At 44.4% G+C, this 21,166-nt stretch overlaps 1 protein-coding gene across 1 annotated transcript in view; it reads right to left on the bottom strand.

Annotated features, from left to right (window-relative positions):
- Positions 1-21,166, bottom strand: part of CHD1 (chromodomain helicase DNA binding protein 1) — a gene marked incomplete in the record, with an annotated part of 4,694,407 nt that overhangs the window by 3,782,772 nt on the left and 890,469 nt on the right. The window contains 1 exon segment of the mRNA XM_044063873.1: positions 727-905. Within this exon segment, the coding sequence (XP_043919808.1) occupies positions 727-905 (179 nt within the window).

Here is a 21,166-nt window from a genome sequence, read left to right as displayed (position 1 = left end):
TCTTGAAAAAGGATACATTCTGACAGAGCAATCCAAGCTGCTATCCAGGAATGGTGGCAAACGAGATCTGGGGAAATCCTGATCAACGAGGGATTATGGGTACAGGGGGCAGAGCTTGATGGGCTGAAGCCTTTGGTATATGGCCATCTTGGATCCAATAACCCCACAGGTTGAATCTAGTTGGAAAAGACACTGCATCAAACACCTAGCATGGTGATCTCAGTGATGAATCTGCCTTCTACAATCACATTTCCCTCACTCAATGACATGTACAAAACTCATGAAGTACAAAAAATACAGAAGAAGAGGGTCCTCACTAAGGATACTTACCAGCCCAATGGCTGAGGAAAAGGCTTGAATAGTATGGCTGACAGACCAAAGTTGAAGTGATAAGTCCAATGTTTAATTGATGGCAAGAAAGTTCTGAGGTACTTTGCATCTGTACACTCATGTACATCTGACTCCACTGGTATGAGTTCACACATCAGATGTACAGTGCAAAGGGAGGGTGCCCCAGCCTTTTGTATGCTGACCGATGTATCCCTATCCTTGGCAGGGTATCCCATCAGTTAATACTACCACAGTGATCAAGGAAGGGCATTAGACATTACAAATCATATAAGAAACATACGCTTCATTCACATACTGATTACCTAAAAAATACAAGTCACTAATGAACGTTTGCAAAACTTACACAAGGTAAAATCTACAACACAAAGGTCTCACCTTACAGTCTCTAGAAGGAATGGTCTTAGACTGATTTCTACTAAGGTATTCATCTATTCTGGCTTGAAACTTTCTGGCAATAAGAGCACCATCCTCCCAGCTGCACTCAGAGTAAGGCAAACCTTGCCACTTGCAAAAATAATCAGGATAACCTGCTGCTGACTTCTGATTTGAATGAGCTGCAATGCAAATAAAGAAGCTTTAATCTTTAAAATGTATGCCTAGTATTACACAAAATAAACAAAAAATAAAAATCTGCCATTTATACAACAATGCAGTAGGCATGTAGATCATCTTAACTCATGCTCTGCAATACTATAAAATTATCCAAACAGCAGAGTCAAACACAAAGTAGTAGTAATCAACAAGACTTGGAAGATCCAGAAGTCAAGTCCAACAGCGACCTAAACAGATGATGTTTATTCATGTGAAGATGCCACCACAGCAAAAGTGCTCCAAGGCTGCAAAAAGTAGTGATGCACGAGAACTTGAAAAAAAAAAAAGCCACGCTTACCAGATAGTACAAATTAATCTGAAAGTTTGCATTCACCTGTCAAACTCTGAATGGCAAACTTAACACACTACGGCTTTGCCACTGCAAACCATGAGCTCATCACAAACTAGCACAGTGTTAACCAATAAGCCAGGACAGTTTTCTTATTAACTATTTTACTGGGAAAAAAGGCATAGTATCTTCTAGACTCGCAGTTATTTATTTTTAATGACCAAGTGTTCACTCACACAACAAACCTACTGAGGTCAGCAAGTACAATAATTCTAGTGTAACTTTCCTTACAGTAACACCCTTTAAGCAAAGAGTTCTTCATACAATGGGCCACTACAAGTTTACATGAAAATAATATCAGTTTTGCAGTAGAATGTGGACTACTGTGACACTTCACCCCAACCTTCTCGTAATTAACAATTCAGATGCTAAACAGTGAGCAAACAGAGGTGAGGGAATAAAAATCACTGGGTGAGAAAGAATATGCAAGCAGGCAAGCTTGCAGATTTGCAATAATTGCGGTCCACTCATAAGTGCTTACTTTTACCTTAATTTTTCTGCACTTGACAACCAGGTAAGTGAGCTGCTCCAAAATACCTTTTAACAAAGGACACTGCCTGCACATGAACAGTAAGAGTCTGCATACTGCTGCAACAGTGCCTCTCAAAGGTCTAGTATTATGGTCAGTGACTAACATTTCTTAAAAGGAAAACTCTTTCAAATAGTGGACAGAAATCCAAGGTGTATGTTATCCCTGACAAACCATTTGCAGTAGTGGACATTCAATAAGAGTGCTCCTTGCAAGACAACTTCTAGACTGAAAAGGCTGCTTGTACTGCTCTAAGAGTGCACAACGGTCCACATCACAGCCACAAACATTTTTAAGTGTGACATTCCTTAAGAAAACAGACAGCAGCAACTGCTCTAAGGGAAAGGCCACTGAAGACCCCATGCTATCTTCTTGCCCCAATTGTAATAACTAAAGCAAACATGAGGAATAAGATGTTGTTTAACTATAGGTCTGAGTTAATGCCACATAAATGAAAACATGACAGTCAAACCATGAAGCATAGCTCTCAACCTCTTAGTGCAAGAAATCTGGACAAAGCCATAAATAAAAGTGGGACAAAGGCCCAAAAATAGGGACAGTTTTTAAATATTGCTCTAGCAAACTTAAAAAGTTGATAGAAAAACAGGTTTTACATTAGTATGAGTTTTCTGAAGGATATGAAGTCTGTAGCTCAAATATTGGTCATTATTTTTTTTAACTTCACTCTTTAATGATTTGCCACTAATTTGCCAGAAAACCACAATTTTATGAAAAACGGACCAAAATTATGATGTAAAAATCTGGACATTCTGTGAAAATCTGTACAGTTGAGAGGTATGCCATGGAGCCAGTGTTAAAGCAAAATTTGCAATTTACTTACTGACATCTGACTACTGGGAAAGTCTAACTGGGTTGGAGCCCATTTTCAGCAGATCCCCAGAGAGATAAACTCCAAAGTATTATAAAACACTTTAAAATAATTTTACAATATTTAAAAATAATACAAAAACATCTACAGTTGAAATAATTATACCAAGTTAGACACAATATAAAAACACTGGTTAAGAATAGATATAAGTCAGTATTTAAAGAAATTTTAGTCCACTTATAGAGAAATGAAGTTAGTATAATACAAACCTGAATTGCAATATGACTCGAGAGGAAAAGTAGACTTATAGTACACTTAGAAAAACTAGAGGACAGAAACTGATACAAGTGTGGAAATGAGTGAAGATGGGAGAGTAAAGAGGTGTAAGGTATGAACAGGTATTTGTTCACATTTAGGGCTACAGTTTATCCTGGTGTTGAGCAAACAGCGCCAGATTTTGACTAGCAAGTCTTTCAGAATATTAACATGACAGACACAGGTAAGGAGCTCCAGGCCTTGGCAACATGGTACAAGTACAGAGCACGCTCAGCAGATCTGATAGGTTTATGGACAGACAGGTTGTTTTTTTTTTTTGTCAATTGGTCTGAATGACGGACTGGGAACATAGTTGTACAGAATGGTACTTAGTGCCACACAAGCAGATGGTTGCTGGACAATTCTACAGGTTGTAAGAAGCTGTGTATGTTTTAGTTGTTGGGACAGTTCTAAGCAATTAAAATGTTTTAGTGCTACACAATGGTGGGTTCTGAAAGGGGTATTTGTTGCAAATTTAGCAATTTTTTATAGTTCAAGTTGTGATTTTTGTGATGCATAGAGGTTAGTTAGGATGGGAGCGACGTAAGAAGTGTTGAAGGAGATGTGCAGTGGCAGGTGTAGTTTTAGTTGTGGATGTTTTTGGCTCTGTAAAAATCCCTAATTTTTAAGGTGTTTTCCTATGAAATTTTATATATGCAGGTCAAATTTAAGATCACTGTCTACTATCATCCTTAACAATTTTCTATGACAAGTGACTTCAATAGTTGCATCATCAAGAGAGGACTTTAAATTTAGTTTTCTCATGAGGCAAATTTGTAGGAAAAACGCAGTGACTTTTTTTTTGGGGGGGGGGGCTGAGCATGAGTTGTGAGTTACAAAGCCATGTTTCAGTGACTGTTACAGTTTCCTCAGTACCTTTTGGAGGCATGCCATGTTGTCAGATGTGCAAATAAATGTGGAATGATCTGCATACTGTATAATGGAGGTCTGTTGTATGGATGTGTGATGAGTGCTGGTGAGCATGTTATGGGGGGAACCAAATATACAGCCTTATGGTATATACTGGTAGTGACTAGGAGGTATGAACAGAGAGTGGAGAGCCACTTCAATGACTGATACCTATGGGAAAGTTAGCTTTGAAACCACAGAAGGGTTGGCTTAGAGAGACCTAGTGAGGATATCTGAAGTAGAAGTTTGCTGTGAAACTGTGTTGAATGCTTTAGACAAGTGTAGAAATAAAGAGGAGACTAGTTTGCCGTTATCTCTATCTTTACTGACCGTATCTATAGAGGTTAGAAATGGAGTGTTAGTACCATGGAAAAGATGGAAACCATGCTGTGTGAGGGACAGGAGTTCTTCCTGCAGGAGATGGTCTAGTAATTGTTTTTGAATAAATTTGCAATTATTTTGGAGAGGGGGATAAGAATGCCATAGGTGTAAAACTGTTGAATTTCCTCCTTTGTGCAAAGGGATAATCCTCCTTTGTGCAAAGGGATAATACGTAACTTTTTCCAGAGAGGGGGAACGTGGGATTCCTGGATTGACCTATTTAAAATGATTGAGACAGGCTAGGAAAATCTATTGACTGCTGTTTTAAGGTACTCATTTGGAAGGTTATCAGCTGAAGCAGAGCATGGTTTGAGTTTAAGAGTAGTTTTATATAGGATGTGGGCACAAGTTTCAAGGTGAAAAGTAGAATGTAGACATGGCTGTGTCTGAAATAAGACGCACATTATTTTGCGGTTTTGAGTGATGAATTATTGGGAGAGGGGTTGGGGTTGAATTTTTGGCTGGGGTGCAAGATTTCTTTAATGACTGTCCAGAATTTTCTAGGGTTACGTTTGTCATTATTCTAAAAGTTACAGTATAGTTAAACAAATAAGAAGTTATGTACTCACCATAACATTCCATCTGAGTAGGTATCTTCATTTGTCTGTAACCTTTGGGATACGGATCCGATCTCAGATCCGAGCCGGCAACTTCAACCACTGCATAGATCCGAGCTCCTAGCTCCTCCCTTTACCCATAATCCCCTGCCAACCCTGACTGACCTCAGATCAAGTTTGCCCAATATAACCATTGTTACTGTGCCCTGGAAGGGGCTTATCTAAGATGGATCCTAAACCGAATCCTATAGGTCAGGGGGAAGGAAGGGGATATGGTTGCAGACAAATGAAGATACCTACTCAGATGGAACGTTATGGTGAGTACATAACTTCTTAATCTGAAGTAGGAACTTCATTTGTCAGCAACCTTTGGGACAGAGTCCCCAGCTACCTGAATCCTGGGTGGCCTTTATGGAAGAATATTCCGGAGCACTGCAGAGCCAAAGGACGCCCTACCTCTGGAGACAACATCCAGTTTGTAATGGCTGATAAAGGTATGAGATGAGGCCCAAGTGGCTGCGGAACAAATATCATCCAAGGGAACCCTAGAATTAAAAGCCGCCGAAGTAGCGACGGCCCTAGTAGAATGAGCTCGGACTCCCTGAGGTGCAGGCCTTCCCGAACTCTGATATGCCAAGAGGATACAACTAGCTTTACACCGTGACAGGGTAACTTTAGAAATTGACTTGCCTAAATTTGTTTTGGCAAAGGAGACAAACAACTGGTCAGATTGACTATGACCAGCAGTTCGATGAATATAAAAGCGTAATTGTCTGTGCACATCCCAGGAATGCAGTTTGTACTCTCCTTTGCTCTGGTAATTGGGGAAGATTAATATTAGCTTCCGAAGATACCTTAGGCAAAAAGGACGGATTGATCCTGAGGTAAACTCTATCCTGATGGAAGGCTAAATACGGCGGTTTAACACATAGAGCCTGAAGCTCAGAGACCCTTTTAGCTGAAGTAATGGCCACCAAGAAGGCCGTCTTCCAAGAGAGGTATTTAAGATCAACCGTAGTCGCCGGCTCGAAAGGGGGGCTTGTCAAGGCATGTAGAACCAAAGATAAATCCCATGGGGGTACTACCTCCCTGACCGGAGGTCTGAGAAGGAAGGTACCCTTGAGGAAAACTTTACAAAGCTTGGAAGTAATTAGAGGGCCCGATTCATGCCCTACATGATAATGCGAAATTGCTGCTAGTTGTACCTTGACTGTAGAGCAGCTAGCCCCTTGATGAAAAAGGGTAGTTAGAAAATCCAAAACCGACGTAAGAGGCGCCGTGAAAGGATCTAAGTGATGGTGCTCCGACCAAATGGAGAAACGTTTCCACTTACTTCGACAGACCCTTCTGGTGGAAGGTTTATGTGCTGCTACTAGGATGGCTTTGACTGGTGAGGAGATTCCGGGAGTCCGTATCAGGAGTGGAACTGGAGCAACCAATCAGTCAGCTTGAGGTTGACCAGGTTGGGGGTCGGAAGACCCAGAGGGTGAGTAATGAGATCCGGGAGGGGATCCAGAATCCAGGGTGGATGAATCAAATGAGACCACAGGTACGGGAACCACGTTTGACGAGGCCAGAATGGGGCAATGAGGATCATTTTGCTCCCCAGCCGACTGGCTTTCTGTAAGAGTTTTAGCATCATGGGCAATGGAGGGTAAGCGTAAAGGAGACAGGGAGGCCAAGCATGTGCTAGAGAGTCTCTCGGGGACTCCCCCTGAGGGGGGATTAGAGCGAAGTAACTGTTGCATTTGGTATTTGAAGGAGTGGCAAAAAGATCGCAACAGGGTTGCCCCCATGGGGCAAATATTTGTTTCGCTACTAGAGGATTGAGAGGCCATTCGTATGGGGTCAGAATCGAACGACTGAGCCTGTCTGCTAGGATGTTGGACCGTCCCGGAATGTGCGTTGCAATGAGAAAGCGGTTGGTGGATATCGCCCATTCCCACACTATCATGGCCTCGCGACAAAGAGGATAAGACCTGGTTCCCCACTGTTTGTTGATGTACCAGACCACTGACATGTTGTCCGTTTGTACTGCAATCGTCCCAATCGGAAGAAGGCTGTGAAGTGCCTGCAACGTCAAAAGCACCGCCCTCATCTCTAGGACATTGATATGCAAGGAGGTCTCTGTGTCGTTCCACGTGCCTTGGACCGTTCTGCCTGAATAGTGCCCCCCCCAGGCGAGGCGCGTCTGTGGTCACTGTGGCGACGGGGGAAGGCATCGAGAATGGTCGTCCCGTGTGGAGACTCGGGGACTGGAGCCACCAGGACTGGAGCCACCACATGAGCGACCCTCTGCAAGCCCTGCTTAGGGGAATAGGATGGGACAAGGGGGTTGCGAGACAGGGACCATTGTACCTGGAGTGTCCACTGCAGGGCCCTCATATTCAGACAGGCTAGGGGCAAGCAGAGGAATTGCTGCCGCCATGGACCCTAGAGCCCTCAGGATCAATTCCGCCGGTGGAGCAGGAAGTTGGAGAATGGCCTGAACATGCAACCTTAGGTTCTGAAGCAGATCGGGAGTCAGGAAGGCAAGCATTATTCTGGAATCCAATCTCGCCCCTATGAAATCTATTACCTGTGTAGGAGCCAGAGAGGATTTGGTCATGTTGACAGTCAACCCTAAGCGTGGAGCAAGATTGAGGAAATAATCCCTGCCTGAACAGAGCAGATGCCTTGTTGGGGCGATGAGGAGCCAGTCGTCCAGGTACGTAAAGACCTGAATTCCCTGAAGCCTCAGGTGGGCCGCTATAACTGCCAAGACTTTGGTGAACACCCTGGGGGCTGAGGTGAGACTGAAGGGGAGGGCCCTGAACTGAAAGTGACTGGCTCCCAGCCGGAAGCGGAGGAACCTCCTGGAACGTCTGTCCACAAGAATGTGGTAGTACGCATCCTTGAGGTCTATCGAGCACATCCAGTCGTTCTCCCGTAACAGGGGGAGAATAGATTGTAGCATGACCATTCGGAACTTTTCTTTGGGTACTGCTAGGTTCAAGAGAGAGAGGTCGAGGATGGGCCTCAAGTCCCCCGTCTTTTTTGGCACCAGAAAGATCCTGGAGTAAAACCCTGATCCGAACTGATCTGGGGGGGACGGGTTGGATGGCTCATTTTTGTAAAAGCTGCTGAATTTCTGTAGCAGCCGCCTCCCTCTGATTGGGTGGTACGTCAGGGAGGCTTCTGGCTTTGGGGGTTACAATAAAGGGAATTTGGTAGCCTCTGGATATGATGCGAAGCACCCAGCGATCTGTTGCTATGGACTCCCACATTGCTAGGTGCTTCGAAAGACGCCCCCCGACTGCCTCCAGAGTGGAGCAGCCGGGCAACCCCTCAGGGGTTCTGCATGGGCCTCTCAGAGAAGGGTTCTCTGGACCCAAAATTTCTGGGACCCCCTCTGCCTCTTGGGCGGCGTCCTCCCTGTCCTCTGCCACGAGAGGACTGATTGTCCGGAGCAGACTGGGACTGATGCGATTTCCGGAACCACATCTTCTTCTGACCCTTTTGGTTCTTAGAAAAGGACCTCTGGGGAGCAGAGAAGCGGACTCCGACGGCAGACAACGTCTTCCCGTCTTTCTCACTCTGGACTAAAGTGTCGCGAACGGTTTTGCCAAACAGTGCAGAACCATCAAAGGGGGCATTCGCGAATGACGCCTTAAAGGGTTCCGAGAAGTCACAATGTCGGAGCCAGGCTTGGCGCCTCATTACCAGGCCGGCTCCGCCAGCTCTAGCGGCTCCTTCCATGGCATGAGACAAGAGCCGCATAGAGGTGTTGGAAACTGAACGTAGAGTGGACATTCGGGAGGAGTACAACTGCTTGTCCCCTTCCGACATGGACTCTGGGGGGGAGGCAGCGTATTCTTTTATTAGATCTCACTGCATCCGGATGACGTGTGCCATATGGTTCAGCGCCCTCATGGAGAAGGTTGCTGAACTAAAAACCCGCTTCCCAAGGCGGTCCATCGCTCGAGACTCCTTGCTCGGTGGGTGGACCGCGGAGCTCTCCTGAGCCAACTCCCTCTTAGTGGCCGCCGCCAACAACATGGCATCCACGGGGGGACCTCTGCACCAGTGGGTTCTTTCTGCAGGGGGACTCAGGATTCTATCTGGGCGCTTGGGGACTGGCTCTACAGTGTCTGGCTCCTTCCAAGCCCTGGTGGAAATAAGGTCCACCAGGTGGTCGGGGGGAGGGGACACCCCAGAGGTAGATGGCCCTGCTTCGAACGCCTCTAGGAATACGGACTCATCGGAGGAAGCCTTGGGGGCAGACCACCCTCCCCTAATCCTAAGCATTTCCACGATGTCTCCAAAGGAGACATCCTCGGGGGGTGACCTTGGGGAGCCTTCCCCTTCATCTAAGTCCGTATCTTCCGTAAGGGACTCGGGGGAGTCCACGTGTCTCCTCTTACACTTAAGCTTTGTGAGGGAGCTCCTCGGGGGGTCTGTCCGTGGAAGACTCACCAGCAATGTCACATTCCAAAGGAACACCCAGAGGCGCTGAAGCAGGCTGCCCCGAAGGCCGGGTGATGGGAGCCTGGACCAGCAGAGAGGGAGTGCAGGGGGGAGCCGAAGCCAGGACCGGAGGCCCGGATGCACTCAACAGTGCCCTCTCCACCACCGCGAAAGCCGAGGGGGAGCCATTCTCAATAGGATCCGAGAGTCGACTCCCAATCGGATCTGAAGCGGGGACCGGATCCGGGGCCGAGACCTTCGGATCCGAAGGACCGTTTGCTTTGACCGGGACGGAGCCGAAGTCACACCGAATCCCTCGGATCCGAAGCTCAACCCACGGCTCCGAGAGGTCGGATCCGACAAGCTTGAGGGACCAGTCGAAGCCGAAGTAACCAGTACTATCGGCTCCAACCCAGCCCCGGATCCAACGCGGCTCGGCTCCGAACCCGGAAAGCGGGTCGGAGAAGGAGCGATTGGAGCAAAAAATGGGGTCGAGCTCCCCCCCCCAGAGGGGGGGGGGGCAAGAGCACTCCCATCTGAGCTGGGCCTGGATGAACCTCCTCATCATCCGGTCCATGTCTGCATCTGACATGCTAAAGGTGGACCTCGAAGAGGCCACCGAGGCAGACCTAGAGTGTCACCTCGATGACCTCGACGGGGACCGGGTCCCCTCCTCCCCGGGTCCCTGTGAGAAACAAGGGTACCGGAGCCGAGGAGGAGGTGATCCAGAAGCTCTGGATGGAGAAGCCCCTTTGGCGGGCGGGGCCGAGGAGGAGTCCTCGGCCCGCCGCTTATGGTGCTTCTCCTTCCGTTTGGCTTTCCCGGCCTCCCTCTCCTCCGGAGCCGAAGCGGGAGGTTGAGTCCCGACCGGAGGGAGGGAGACAGGGGTGGCTACCACCGAGGGCTGGTTAGCGGCCACAAAAATACCGGAGGCCGGAGCCAAGTCCGGGGGCAAAAGGCCCGCCAGAATCAGCTTTGACCTCCGGTCCTTAAGTGCCCTGGGGTTGAACACTGCACAAATCGCGCATCCCGAGGAGAGGTGTTCAACCCCAAGGCACCTAACGCACCAGGTGTGGCCATCTGCCGGTGAAAGCTTATGGCCACACTCAGTGCATTTTGAAAAGATGGCTTTAGGGGCCTCCGACATGGTATACAGAAAACACACTCACTAGGCCCCTACACACACCACAAACACACTACAACCAGCGAGGGCAGGGAGGAAAATAAACACAAAATAAGTTAAATAAGTCAAATATAGGATACCTAAACAGTCGTACACACTCACACAAGAAAAGGGAAAAAAAATGTAAAGTTTTTCTCACAAAAGTTATCCAAATAGAAGGAGCTCGAAATCCAGCTTGTAGCTTGAAGCGCGGCAAACTAGATCTGAGGTCAGTCAGGGTTGGCAGGGGATTATGGGTAAAGGGAGGAGCTAGGGGCTCGGATCTATGCTGTGGTAGAAGTTGCCAGCTCGGATCCGAGATCGGATCCGTATCCCAAAGGTTACTGACAAATGAAGTTCCTACTTCAGATGAGGGGTTTTGTCCTTCTAACACAGATAATCTTATTAGACAACAGTCATGAGAGTTTTCCATAAAAATTCTGTGACAATGAAGACATGATCTTACTATTTTTGTCTTTGCAGCTGTCACAATGTTATGCCAACAGCATAATTTGACAGCTGTCGCATCATTCTAAGAGCTAAAAAGATAGGCTAAGAAGTGGTTTCCTGGGAACAATACATGTGTGCAGTCTATGTGATGGAGGCCATGTAACTAAATGACCTGGCTTTTCAGTTAATTTCATCTGCAAGGGATGCAGGTGCCCATTCAACCCCTCCAAATGTGCACATTCCAAATCCAAAAAAAAAAAAAAAACAACTCTTGGATGCAGGTTTGTGTGTGTGTGTGTGTGTGTGTGTGTGTGTGTGTGTGTGTGTGGGGGGGGCTTCTGTGTCTCAAATCCAACTACTTATCTAATCTATATTTTGATCTGTGTCTATCTACATATATAATAAATGGTAGAGGACAGTTGGTGACGTGACAAAAAATGATGCAAGTTATGGCTAGTAAGACAACTCTGTCTGCTTATATAACCCCATCATTTTGCCATTCAGAACCTGCACAGATGAACAGAAGAACATCCCGCACTTTACAGAAAGACCAGTTTGACAAATCACCAAAAAACAAGTTCAGTACTCACTAATCAACAAGACCTCAGACTGACCTCTACAACTGGTTATTGTTTTTGGACACCAAATGCTGGACTACAAAAAAGGATGAAACCAGACGCAGATCGTAAAACAGTTGCAAGTTTAATCCAAATTAAGTGCTTTTCTTAACAGTGAATACTGTAACTTCTTCAGATAAATTAGAACACTGGGTGCTTGCCCTTAAATAGTGAAATGTGACTTCAATAAAACAATTAAATAATTAGATAGTTAACTGTTACTGGTTAATCAGCAACTCTCTCAACAACCAAGTAGCAAAACAAAAATATGTTCTTTGGTACTTTAATGTTCTGAGAAAAACAAAAAAAGTACAGTTTTGTACCTACCATAAATGTAGATGTTCGAGGATCCACATTGCTGCAGTCCTAACTATTGGGTAGTCCGCTGTCCAGTCGGCCCGAATACCAAAGTATATGGCTGACGTCGGTCACGGCGCATTAGACTGACGCCAGTACGTCAGGGTACTAATCCGCATGACCGACGTCATATCCTCAGTCTTTTCTTGCCCCAGATGTCAGAAGACCCTAAAAAGACAAGGCCAAAACCAAAACACACCAAACATACCTGCACCAAAAATATATACAATATATACAAAGGTACCAGAATATAATCTCACCTACACAACCACCCCTAAACACAGAGGGAAGGAGGGAATTGGACTGCAGCAATGTGGATCCTCGAACATCTACATTTATGGTAGGTACAAAACTGTACTATGTTCTTCATTCCACATTGCTGCAGTCCTAACTATTGGGTAGAATCCCAAAGCAAAGGTAAGGGAGGCTGGCAAATCATAAGGAAGCAGGAGCTGATAACATGCCTTGCAAAATAGCTGTGGCAAAACCAGCCCTAGACTTAGAGTAGAGAGGAAGGTGGTAATGCTTAGAGAAAGTATGCACTGAACTCCAAGTAGCTGCCTCCAAAATATCCTTAGTTGCCACCCCCCTTAGAAATGCTGTGGAAGTGGCAGTAGCCCTAGTGGAATGAGGCCTAATCCCAGCTGGAATCTCCTTGCCATGATGGGAATAACAAAATGCAATGCAGAACCCAATCCACCTAGAAATAGTTTGTTTTGACACAGGCTTGCCCTGAACTCAAAGCAAAAGAAACAAACAACTGCTGAGACTGCCTAAAATCCTTAGTCCTGCTTAAATAATAACGCAATTGCCTGTGTACATCTAAAGTGTGCAAAATCTTTTCCCCTTTATTTTGGGGATCTGCATAGAAAGTAGGCAAATGAATGGTTTGGTTTAAAGCCACACTAGAAACCACCTTAGGCATAAAGGAAGGATTAGTACGTAATGATACCCTATCCTTATGAAAATCAAAAAGGCTCAACCGCCATAAGGGCCTGTAACTCAGAAACCCTTCTTGCAGAAGTAATGGCCAACAAAAAGCAGTCTTCCATGACAAGTATTTCAGTTCAGCAGTAGCCGAGGCTCAAAAGGTTGTAGAGTAAGTTTCTCCAACACAAAATTGAGATCCCAAGCAGGAGTAGGAGCTCTACGTGGGGTCTTATATTCTTTGCCCCTCTAAGAAATTGCTTGAACAAAGGATGTGAGAACAATGGTGGGTCACAATCATAGTGAGCTGAAATTGCTGCAGCATGAATCTTAATGGAAGAGAAAGACAAACCTTTGTCCAATAACTCAGTAAGATATTGAAGAGCCACACTCAAATTAGGCTCAAATCTCCAAATTCTTTGCTGCAGTCCAAAATAAAAATCTCTTCCATTTTTCATGACACTTTCCTTGTACTAGGTCTTCTGGCTTCCATAATCACATTTAAAACTTGTTGAGGAAGTTGAGACCTGCTGTCTTTCAAAACAGAATATGCCAGGCTGTTAGATGAAGAGAGTGAAGCTTTACATTGAGCAGACGACCTTCCTTCTGAGACAACAGATGTGGAATCAAGGGTAAAGGCCATGGAGGCTTCCTTACCAGACTCCTCAGTAATGGGTACCAGTGCTGCCGAGGCCAATCTGGAGCTATTAAAATCATCCTTGGCTTGTCTTGTCTGACCTTTAGAAGCACCTTTGGGAGAAGAGGAAGAGGTGGAAAAGCATACACATGAAGATTTTTCCAACTGAAAGAAAGAGCATCCACTTTCCAAGCTGTGTGATGAAATCCCTTGCAAAACTGTGGCAGCTGGTGGTTTAGTGGAGAAGCGAACAGATCTATGTCTGGAGTTCCCCATGACACTGTCAATTTTTGAAATACATGAAGATCCAGTTTCCACTGGCGATCCATGATTTGCCTGCTTAACACATCTGCTAAGGAGTTCTGTGCTCCCGGCAGAAACCTTGCCTGAAGAGTTAGTTGCAAGCTGAGCGCAGTCTCCCATAAAATCATTGCTTGCCTGCACAATGGGTAAGAATGTGTTCCCCCTTGTTTGTTGATGTACCACATGACAGTTGTGTTGTCTGTTAGAATCAACACCTGCCCTGGAAGAAGTAACTCCTTGAAAGCCATTAATGCAAACTGGACTGCTAACATCTCCTTCATGTTGATATGTAGATGCTGTAGTCTGGCAGGCCACTTGTCTTGTATCCATTTTCCATCTAGATGAGCTCCCCAAGCAATGTCTGAGGCATCCGTCGTTAGAATCTGACTCGCCTCTGGCCGGGTCACAGAGAGTCCCTTGTTTAGGTGACATTCCTGAGCCCACCACAAAAATTCCTTTTGAATGCAAGGTATTATTTGAATGACAGTGTCCAAATCCTGGCAGTGCTGTGTCCATAGATTTTTAGATACCATTGTAGCTTCCTCATATGCAGTTTGGCATTGGGAAGCACCAGAATACAAGATGCCATGAACCCTAAGGCTTGAAGGACTGTCCTTGCAGTCAGCCCGGACTGAAGAGATAGTTGATGGAAGTAACTGGATAGATTCTTTTGTTTGTCCGGGGTTAAAAGGCCATCTGGGCTGCTGTATTCAGTCTCACACCCAGAAAGCACATGTCTTGAGAGGGTACTAGACTGGACTTTATTTCGCTCACAGAATACCCTAGGCATCTTAGCACTGCTATAACATATTCCAAATGCTGTAGAAGGTCTTCCTTTTCTTGAGCCAGAATCAGGCAGTCGTCCAAGTAAGGATAGATTTGAATTCCTTTTAGCCTGAAGTAAGCTATCACTGGAGCCAGAACCTTTGTGAATACTCTGGGCAGTGGATAAGCCAAAGGGCAATGCAGAGAACTGATAATGAGAATTTCCAGCTCGAAACGCAGATACTTCCTGCAACTTAGCCTTATAGGCACATGAAGGTAAGCTTCCTTGAGATCTAAAGTTACCATCCAGTGATCTTTGCCCAGCAGAGGTAAAAGCTGTTGTAACGTCAACATTTTGAACTTGGGAATGTCCAGATAAGTGTTGAGGATAGATAAATCCAGAATTGGTCTCCACGTGTTCCCCTTCTTTGGTACTAGGAACAGGCGAGAATAAAATCCTAGGCCCCTTTCTGGCACAGGAACTGACTGAATGGCTCCTATTTGGAGCAACAGAGAAATTTGCTTGTGAGCCTCTGTTCTTTGTAGAGGAGGAATGTCTGGCATGCCTTTGAAAGGAGGCAAGGTATGGAAATAAAACCTGTAACAGTGGTGAATGATATCCAGAACCCATCTGTCTTGGGTAATTAAATCCCAATTTTCTTTGAAAAGAGACAGCCTTCCTCCCAGAGGTGCTGCCAGGCGAGAAGGTACTGGCAGCTGAAAAGGCAGGTCATTGGGTCTGCTTACGAAAGGACTGACCCCTGCCCTCACCAGAAGTCTGAGCAGGTGAACTCCTGTCCTAGGCCTAAAAGAACCTTGAGCTCTGCCCCTACCACGTCTAGACCTACCCCTAGACTGGGAATCATAAGCAGGATAAGTCCACCCCTTAGTAGGCCAATTTCTACTAAACTCGGAGGCTGCACCTGCAAAAATCTTTAACAGTTTGCATAGACTTAGCCTTGTCCTCCATTTTCTTTAAAACTGCTTCAACAGGCTTAACCAAACAACACATCAGACTGTAAAGGAGCATCCAAAATCCTTGTCTTAACATGCTCAGCTAAGTTCTGATCTCTCAACCAGGCGTGCCTACGAAGAACAGAACCAGTGGCAGCCACCCTCGAGGAGGCCTGCACAGCATCAAAACCACACTGCAAGGAATGTTTACCCACCTGTTCAGACACATGAACTAAATCCTGCAACTCTTTACACAATACCTTCTGCCAGAGCATCCACCTTAGATTTCAATTGTGAAAGGAGGTAATTCTGATATTTTAACATGTGAAACTGACAATTCAATGCCCTCATGGCTAAAGTGGAAGTAGTATACACTTTCTTTCCCCATCTATCCAAAGCCCTTGACTCTTTATCAGGAGGAACAGGATTTTTAACCACAGAAGCCTTCACACCTTTAGGCCCCTGAGAGACAGTTTCCGGGTCTGCCCTAGGACTCTTAAAAAGATACTTATGAGCTTCAGGCACCCTATAATACCTATCCGGTTTAACTGGAGCAGGAGGTAAAGAATCAGGATTCAGGGAAGCCTCTGCAAACACATCTTCCACCACATTCAAAACAGGAGGTATAGCTAAAGGCCTATGCTGGGGTAAAAACAAGAATTCCCTAAGCCTTTTCCTGGAATCAGAGAAATCTTGACCTTCCCATTTAAAATGCTCCCTCATGGAATGCAGAGTCTCTGAAAATGAAAAATCCTCAGGAGGAGAAGCAGAAGGAGTAGAATCAGCCACATCAGAATCAGAATAAGGAGGGAACTCCTGCAAGTCTTCAGCCGAAGACTCCGAAGCCTCCGAGCATTGCTCAAAACTCTCAAACTCAGGTTCCACCCTAGGCCTCTTATCAGGAGGGGGCATAGAACCCCTTATCATAGTAATCAAATCCTCTGCCATTTTAAGCATATGTTTCTTAGGCAAGGACCCTGAAGCACTAGGAGGAACCCCCACTGAAGCTAAACTAGGCCTGCCCCTCAAAGAAGCCTTGGAAACAGAAGGGGAGGCTCTAACCACCTTAGGAAGAGAGGGAAGAACAGCCACCTGAGAAGCCCCCTCAGCCTGGCCTACTTCCTGAGAGGATACATCCTGCAACAGTAAAGTCTCTCCCTGAGACTCCAAAGAAACACCTGGCAAAACCTCCGGCTCCACTGAGCCTTCTAAAGAACCGACGTCTGGGACTGTCGGTTCCTCCATTCTACGCTTTGCTGCTTTATCTTTGCGTTTTTTAGCCGAAGCAGGCGTCGGAGCATCCAACGGCATTTTATAATTACAACGCTTCCCAAACACTAACCTGGCACAGTCTAACCTTCTCTTAATAGTGCGTTTGTTAAATCTAGCACAAGAGCGGCATCCAACAACGTCGTGCTCAGGCCCTAAACAAGGTATACACAAAGTATGGTAATCCCTATGAGGTATCTGTTTCCCACAAGAAATACAGTTATTCACTTTTTCTGACATCCGGTTAAATACTGAGGCAAGAAAAACCAAAATATTCCCAACGGGTACTTAGCCAACTTTGATTCGGTCTGAAACTCTGACTTCAGAAACTTTCAGAACGCCAACCTGCACTAATTGCTTCTGCATCGGACCATGCGGCAAAAGACTGAGGATATGACGTCGGCCATGCGCATTAGTACCCTGACTTACTGACGCCAGTCTAATGCGCCGTGACCGACGCCAGCCATATACTTTGGTATTCGGGCCGACTGGACAGCGGACTACCCAATAGTTAGGACTGCAGCAATGTGGAATGAAGAACATCTTTAAAAACATACATACACACACACACACATATATATATATATATATATATATATATATATATACACACACATACACACACACACTATATACACATACATATATATATATATATATATATATATATATATATATATATACATATACATATATATATATATATACATATACATACATATACATATATATATATATATATATATATATATTATATAAGACTTGAATCCCTACCCTACTGTTAAAACACTAATATGGTATTTCCTATAATTCATAAAATACCTGCAAACATAATTTTACATTACTACTACAAAGTGTCTAAATTTTAAACCTCTGGCCCACATCTATATGTCTGCAATACCTACACATACCACATTTGCACATCACACATCTACTTGTAAGTACCTTTGAGTTTCTTTCGACTAAGTTTTTTTAAATCAGCTCCTCTTTTGAAGGTAACTCTGGGTGGATTAGCTACCTTCTTTCTTATAAATGTATCTGAATGAATCAGGTTCCAGTTCTTCCTAATGATTTCACATAAATCATGTGCATCCACACTAAAAGAAATGATAAAATTACTTGAATTCTGTATGGCGTTACTATCTATACTGATCCCTTTAGCATGTAAGCCTATAATATTAGTGGTTGTATCATCATTTCTGACATAAAATAAGTCTATAAACACCAATAATACATTTGAGTGACCTCCTTGATAAGAAGGTTCAACACTGGTATAAGGTAGCCTCTTCTGGTGAACATCTCCTTCAAGTTGTTACATTCTGTATAAAAATCTGTTTCTAAGGCGGTCATCCTAGCTGCCCTAACCAATTGCCCTTTTACTACTGACTTCTGCTGGAAGGTGTGGCAACTAGAAAAGTGCAAGAAACTATTAGAATAAGTTTCTTTCCTATATATACGTCCGTAACAACATTCACAAATTGTGTCTTTACAAATCTGAACAAATTACATCTGACAATGTAGGGGGACCAGTCTCCTTAGAATTGGAATGTTTAGAGTTAATATGGCAGCTGAAAACCAATGCAAGCCAGCATCCAGGATTAAATGAAAGATGCTCTAATGCATGTATTTTGAAATTTAAAAGCCTTACTAGATAGGCTGTTCATGTGACATTAGAATTAGTCTTATCTAATACTTGGACTAAACAACAGGAATGACCTTATATGACTTGCATTTTATGTCATTAACACTTTAGACACTTTGTAGTAGTAACTTAAAATTATGTTTGCAGGTATTTTATGAATTATAGGAAATACCATATTAGTGTTTTAACAGTAGGGTAGGGATTTAAGTCTTATATATACATATATATATATATATGCTTTTAACGTTTTTTTATGTTTTTCTCAGAACATGAAAGCACCAAAGAGCATAGTTTTTTGCTATTTGGTTGTTGAGAGAGTCTCTGATTAACCAGTAACAGTTAACTATCTAATTATTTAATTGTATTACTGAAGTCACATTTCACTACTTAAGGGCAAGCGTCCAGTGTTCTAATTTATCTGAAGAAGTTACAGTATTCACTGTGACGAAAAGCGCTTAATTTGGATTAAACTTACATCTTTTTTACGACCCAAGTCTGGTTTCCTCCTTTTTCTAGTCCAGCATTTGGAGTTCTGTGTTCCTTTCATGGCTTATTTTTGATTGTTTTTGGACAGCCATTCTCTGCAGCAGGGTACAAAACGCACAAGTCTGTGGGAAACGCACAGTCTGACACATGAATGGCAGCCCTGTGTCAAAATGGAGACATAATGTGCACCTCTTATAGCTCCCAGTTCAAAAAGGATCCATCTGCAAGAGCACACAATAGATAGACTGTAAGGACATTTACTTAAAACACATTCTACTTCAAACTCAGGATGTATTGAAAAATTAAAGAGAAATTCATAGTGCAATGAACAATATCAACAACAAGTACAGTACAGTTGTGTACACTTACCATAAATATAGATGTTAGAGTGCATTCACTGTTGCAGTCATTACCATTGGGTTATCCTGCTCACAGGCTACCCTCAGTCGGCCTAAATTCCAAAGTCTAGGTCCGGCGTCGGTTGCTGTCACCTCTTCCCTGACGTCAGTGTGCCAGGGGTATAAAAGATGCAGCCGATGCCATTTTCGTTTTTTTCTTGCCCCAGATGTCAAGTGCCCCCAAAAGGGTAAGCTAAAAATAGGTCAATAAAACATGCATGCACCAAAGTATATATTTTGCCTTCATCTACAAGCAAATACACCACATAGGTCGTATAGAATAGAGAAGTACAGATAAGTTTCAGCAAAGAAATGGGGGATGGCGGGTGGGTAACCTGGACTGCAACAGTGAATACACTCGAACATCTACATTTATGCTAAGTGTACAGAACTGTACTATGTTCTTCATGTTTCACTGTTGCAGTCATTACCACTGGGTTGAAACCCAAAGCTAAGGTTGGGAGGCTGGAGCTAAATAGCATTAGGAGTAGCTATTTGACCCTGCAGAACTGCAGTGGCAAAGCCTGCCCTGGATTTAGAGTAGAGTGGTAAGTGATAGTGCCTTGTGAAGATGTGCACTGAACTCCAAGTAGCCACCTCTAAAATGTCTTTGGTTGGTACTCCCCTGAGGAAGGCTGCTGAAGAGGCTGCTGTTCTGGCTGAATGTGGCCTAATGCCCTTAAGTACTGATTTGCCATGTTGTGAATAGCAGAAACGAATGCAGTGGCCTATCCACTTTGAAATAGTCTGCTTTGAGATAGCCTTTCCTTGTGATCCTGCAGCATATGCCACTAGTAATTGTTCTTTCTGAAAGCTTTGGTTCTGTTCAAACAGAAGCGTAGCTGTCTGTGTATGTCCAAAGAATGCAGAATTCTCTCCCCCTTATTCTGTGGGTTTGGATAAAAGGTAGGCAGATGAATAGTTTGGTTAAGGGCCACACTGGACACTACCTTAGGCATAAATGTCGGGTTTGTCCTCAGAGAAACCCTGTCGGGATAAAAAATGATAAAAGGTTCCACAGCCATGAGTGCTTGTAGCTCTGAGACTCGTCTTGCAGAATTTATTGCTAGGAGCAGAGCTGTTTTCCAAGATAAAAAAGTACAGTTTTGTACCTACCATAAATGTAGATGTTCGAAGATCCACATTGCTGCAGTCCTTACATATGGGTAGTCCGCTGTCCTCGGTCGGCCCGAATATCAAAGTATTAGGCTGACGTCGGTCAAGGCGGACTGACATCAGGACGTCAGGGTACAAATGCGCATGACTGACGTCATATCCTCAGTCTTTTCTTGCCCCAGATGTCAAAAGACCCTAAAAAGAAAGGTCAAAACCAAAAGACAGCAAAAAACAACCAACCACCCCTGCACTAATCATATTTACAATATTTACAAAATTCACAACCCAAACCACACAACCGCCTCTAACTACAGAGGGGAAGGAGGGAGGGTAAATTGGACTGCAGCAATGTGGATCTTAACATCTACATTTATGGTAGGTACAAAACTGTACTATGTTCTTCATCTCACATTGCTGCAGTCCTTACATATGGGTAGAATCCCAAAGCAGAGGTAAGGGAGGATGGCAAAATTATAAAGCATTAGGAGCTGCCAAAATGCCCTGTAAAATTGCAGTGGCAAAACCAGCCCTAGATTTAGAGTAAAGTGGAAGGTGGTAATGCTTAGAGAAAGTATGCACTGAACTCCAAGTAGCTGCCTCCAAAATATCTTTAGTAGCCACCCCCCCCTTAAAAAAGCTGTAGAAGTGGCAGTAGCCCTAGTGGAACGAGGCCTAATCCCAGCTGGAATCTCCTTACCATGATGGGAATAACAGAAAGCAATACAAAAACCAATCCACTTAGAAATAGTTTGTTTTGAAATAGGTTTGCCCTGAGAACCCAAAGCAAATGAAACAAACAACTGCTGAGACTGCCTGAACCCTTTAG

This window comes from Protopterus annectens, chromosome 2.part2 (assembly GCF_019279795.1).
Source record: "Protopterus annectens isolate FY-2018-M chromosome 2.part2, PAN1.0, whole genome shotgun sequence".
NCBI lineage: Eukaryota > Metazoa > Chordata > Ceratodontiformes > Protopteridae > Protopterus > Protopterus annectens.
This window is presented reverse-complemented; position numbering and strand designations above follow the sequence as displayed.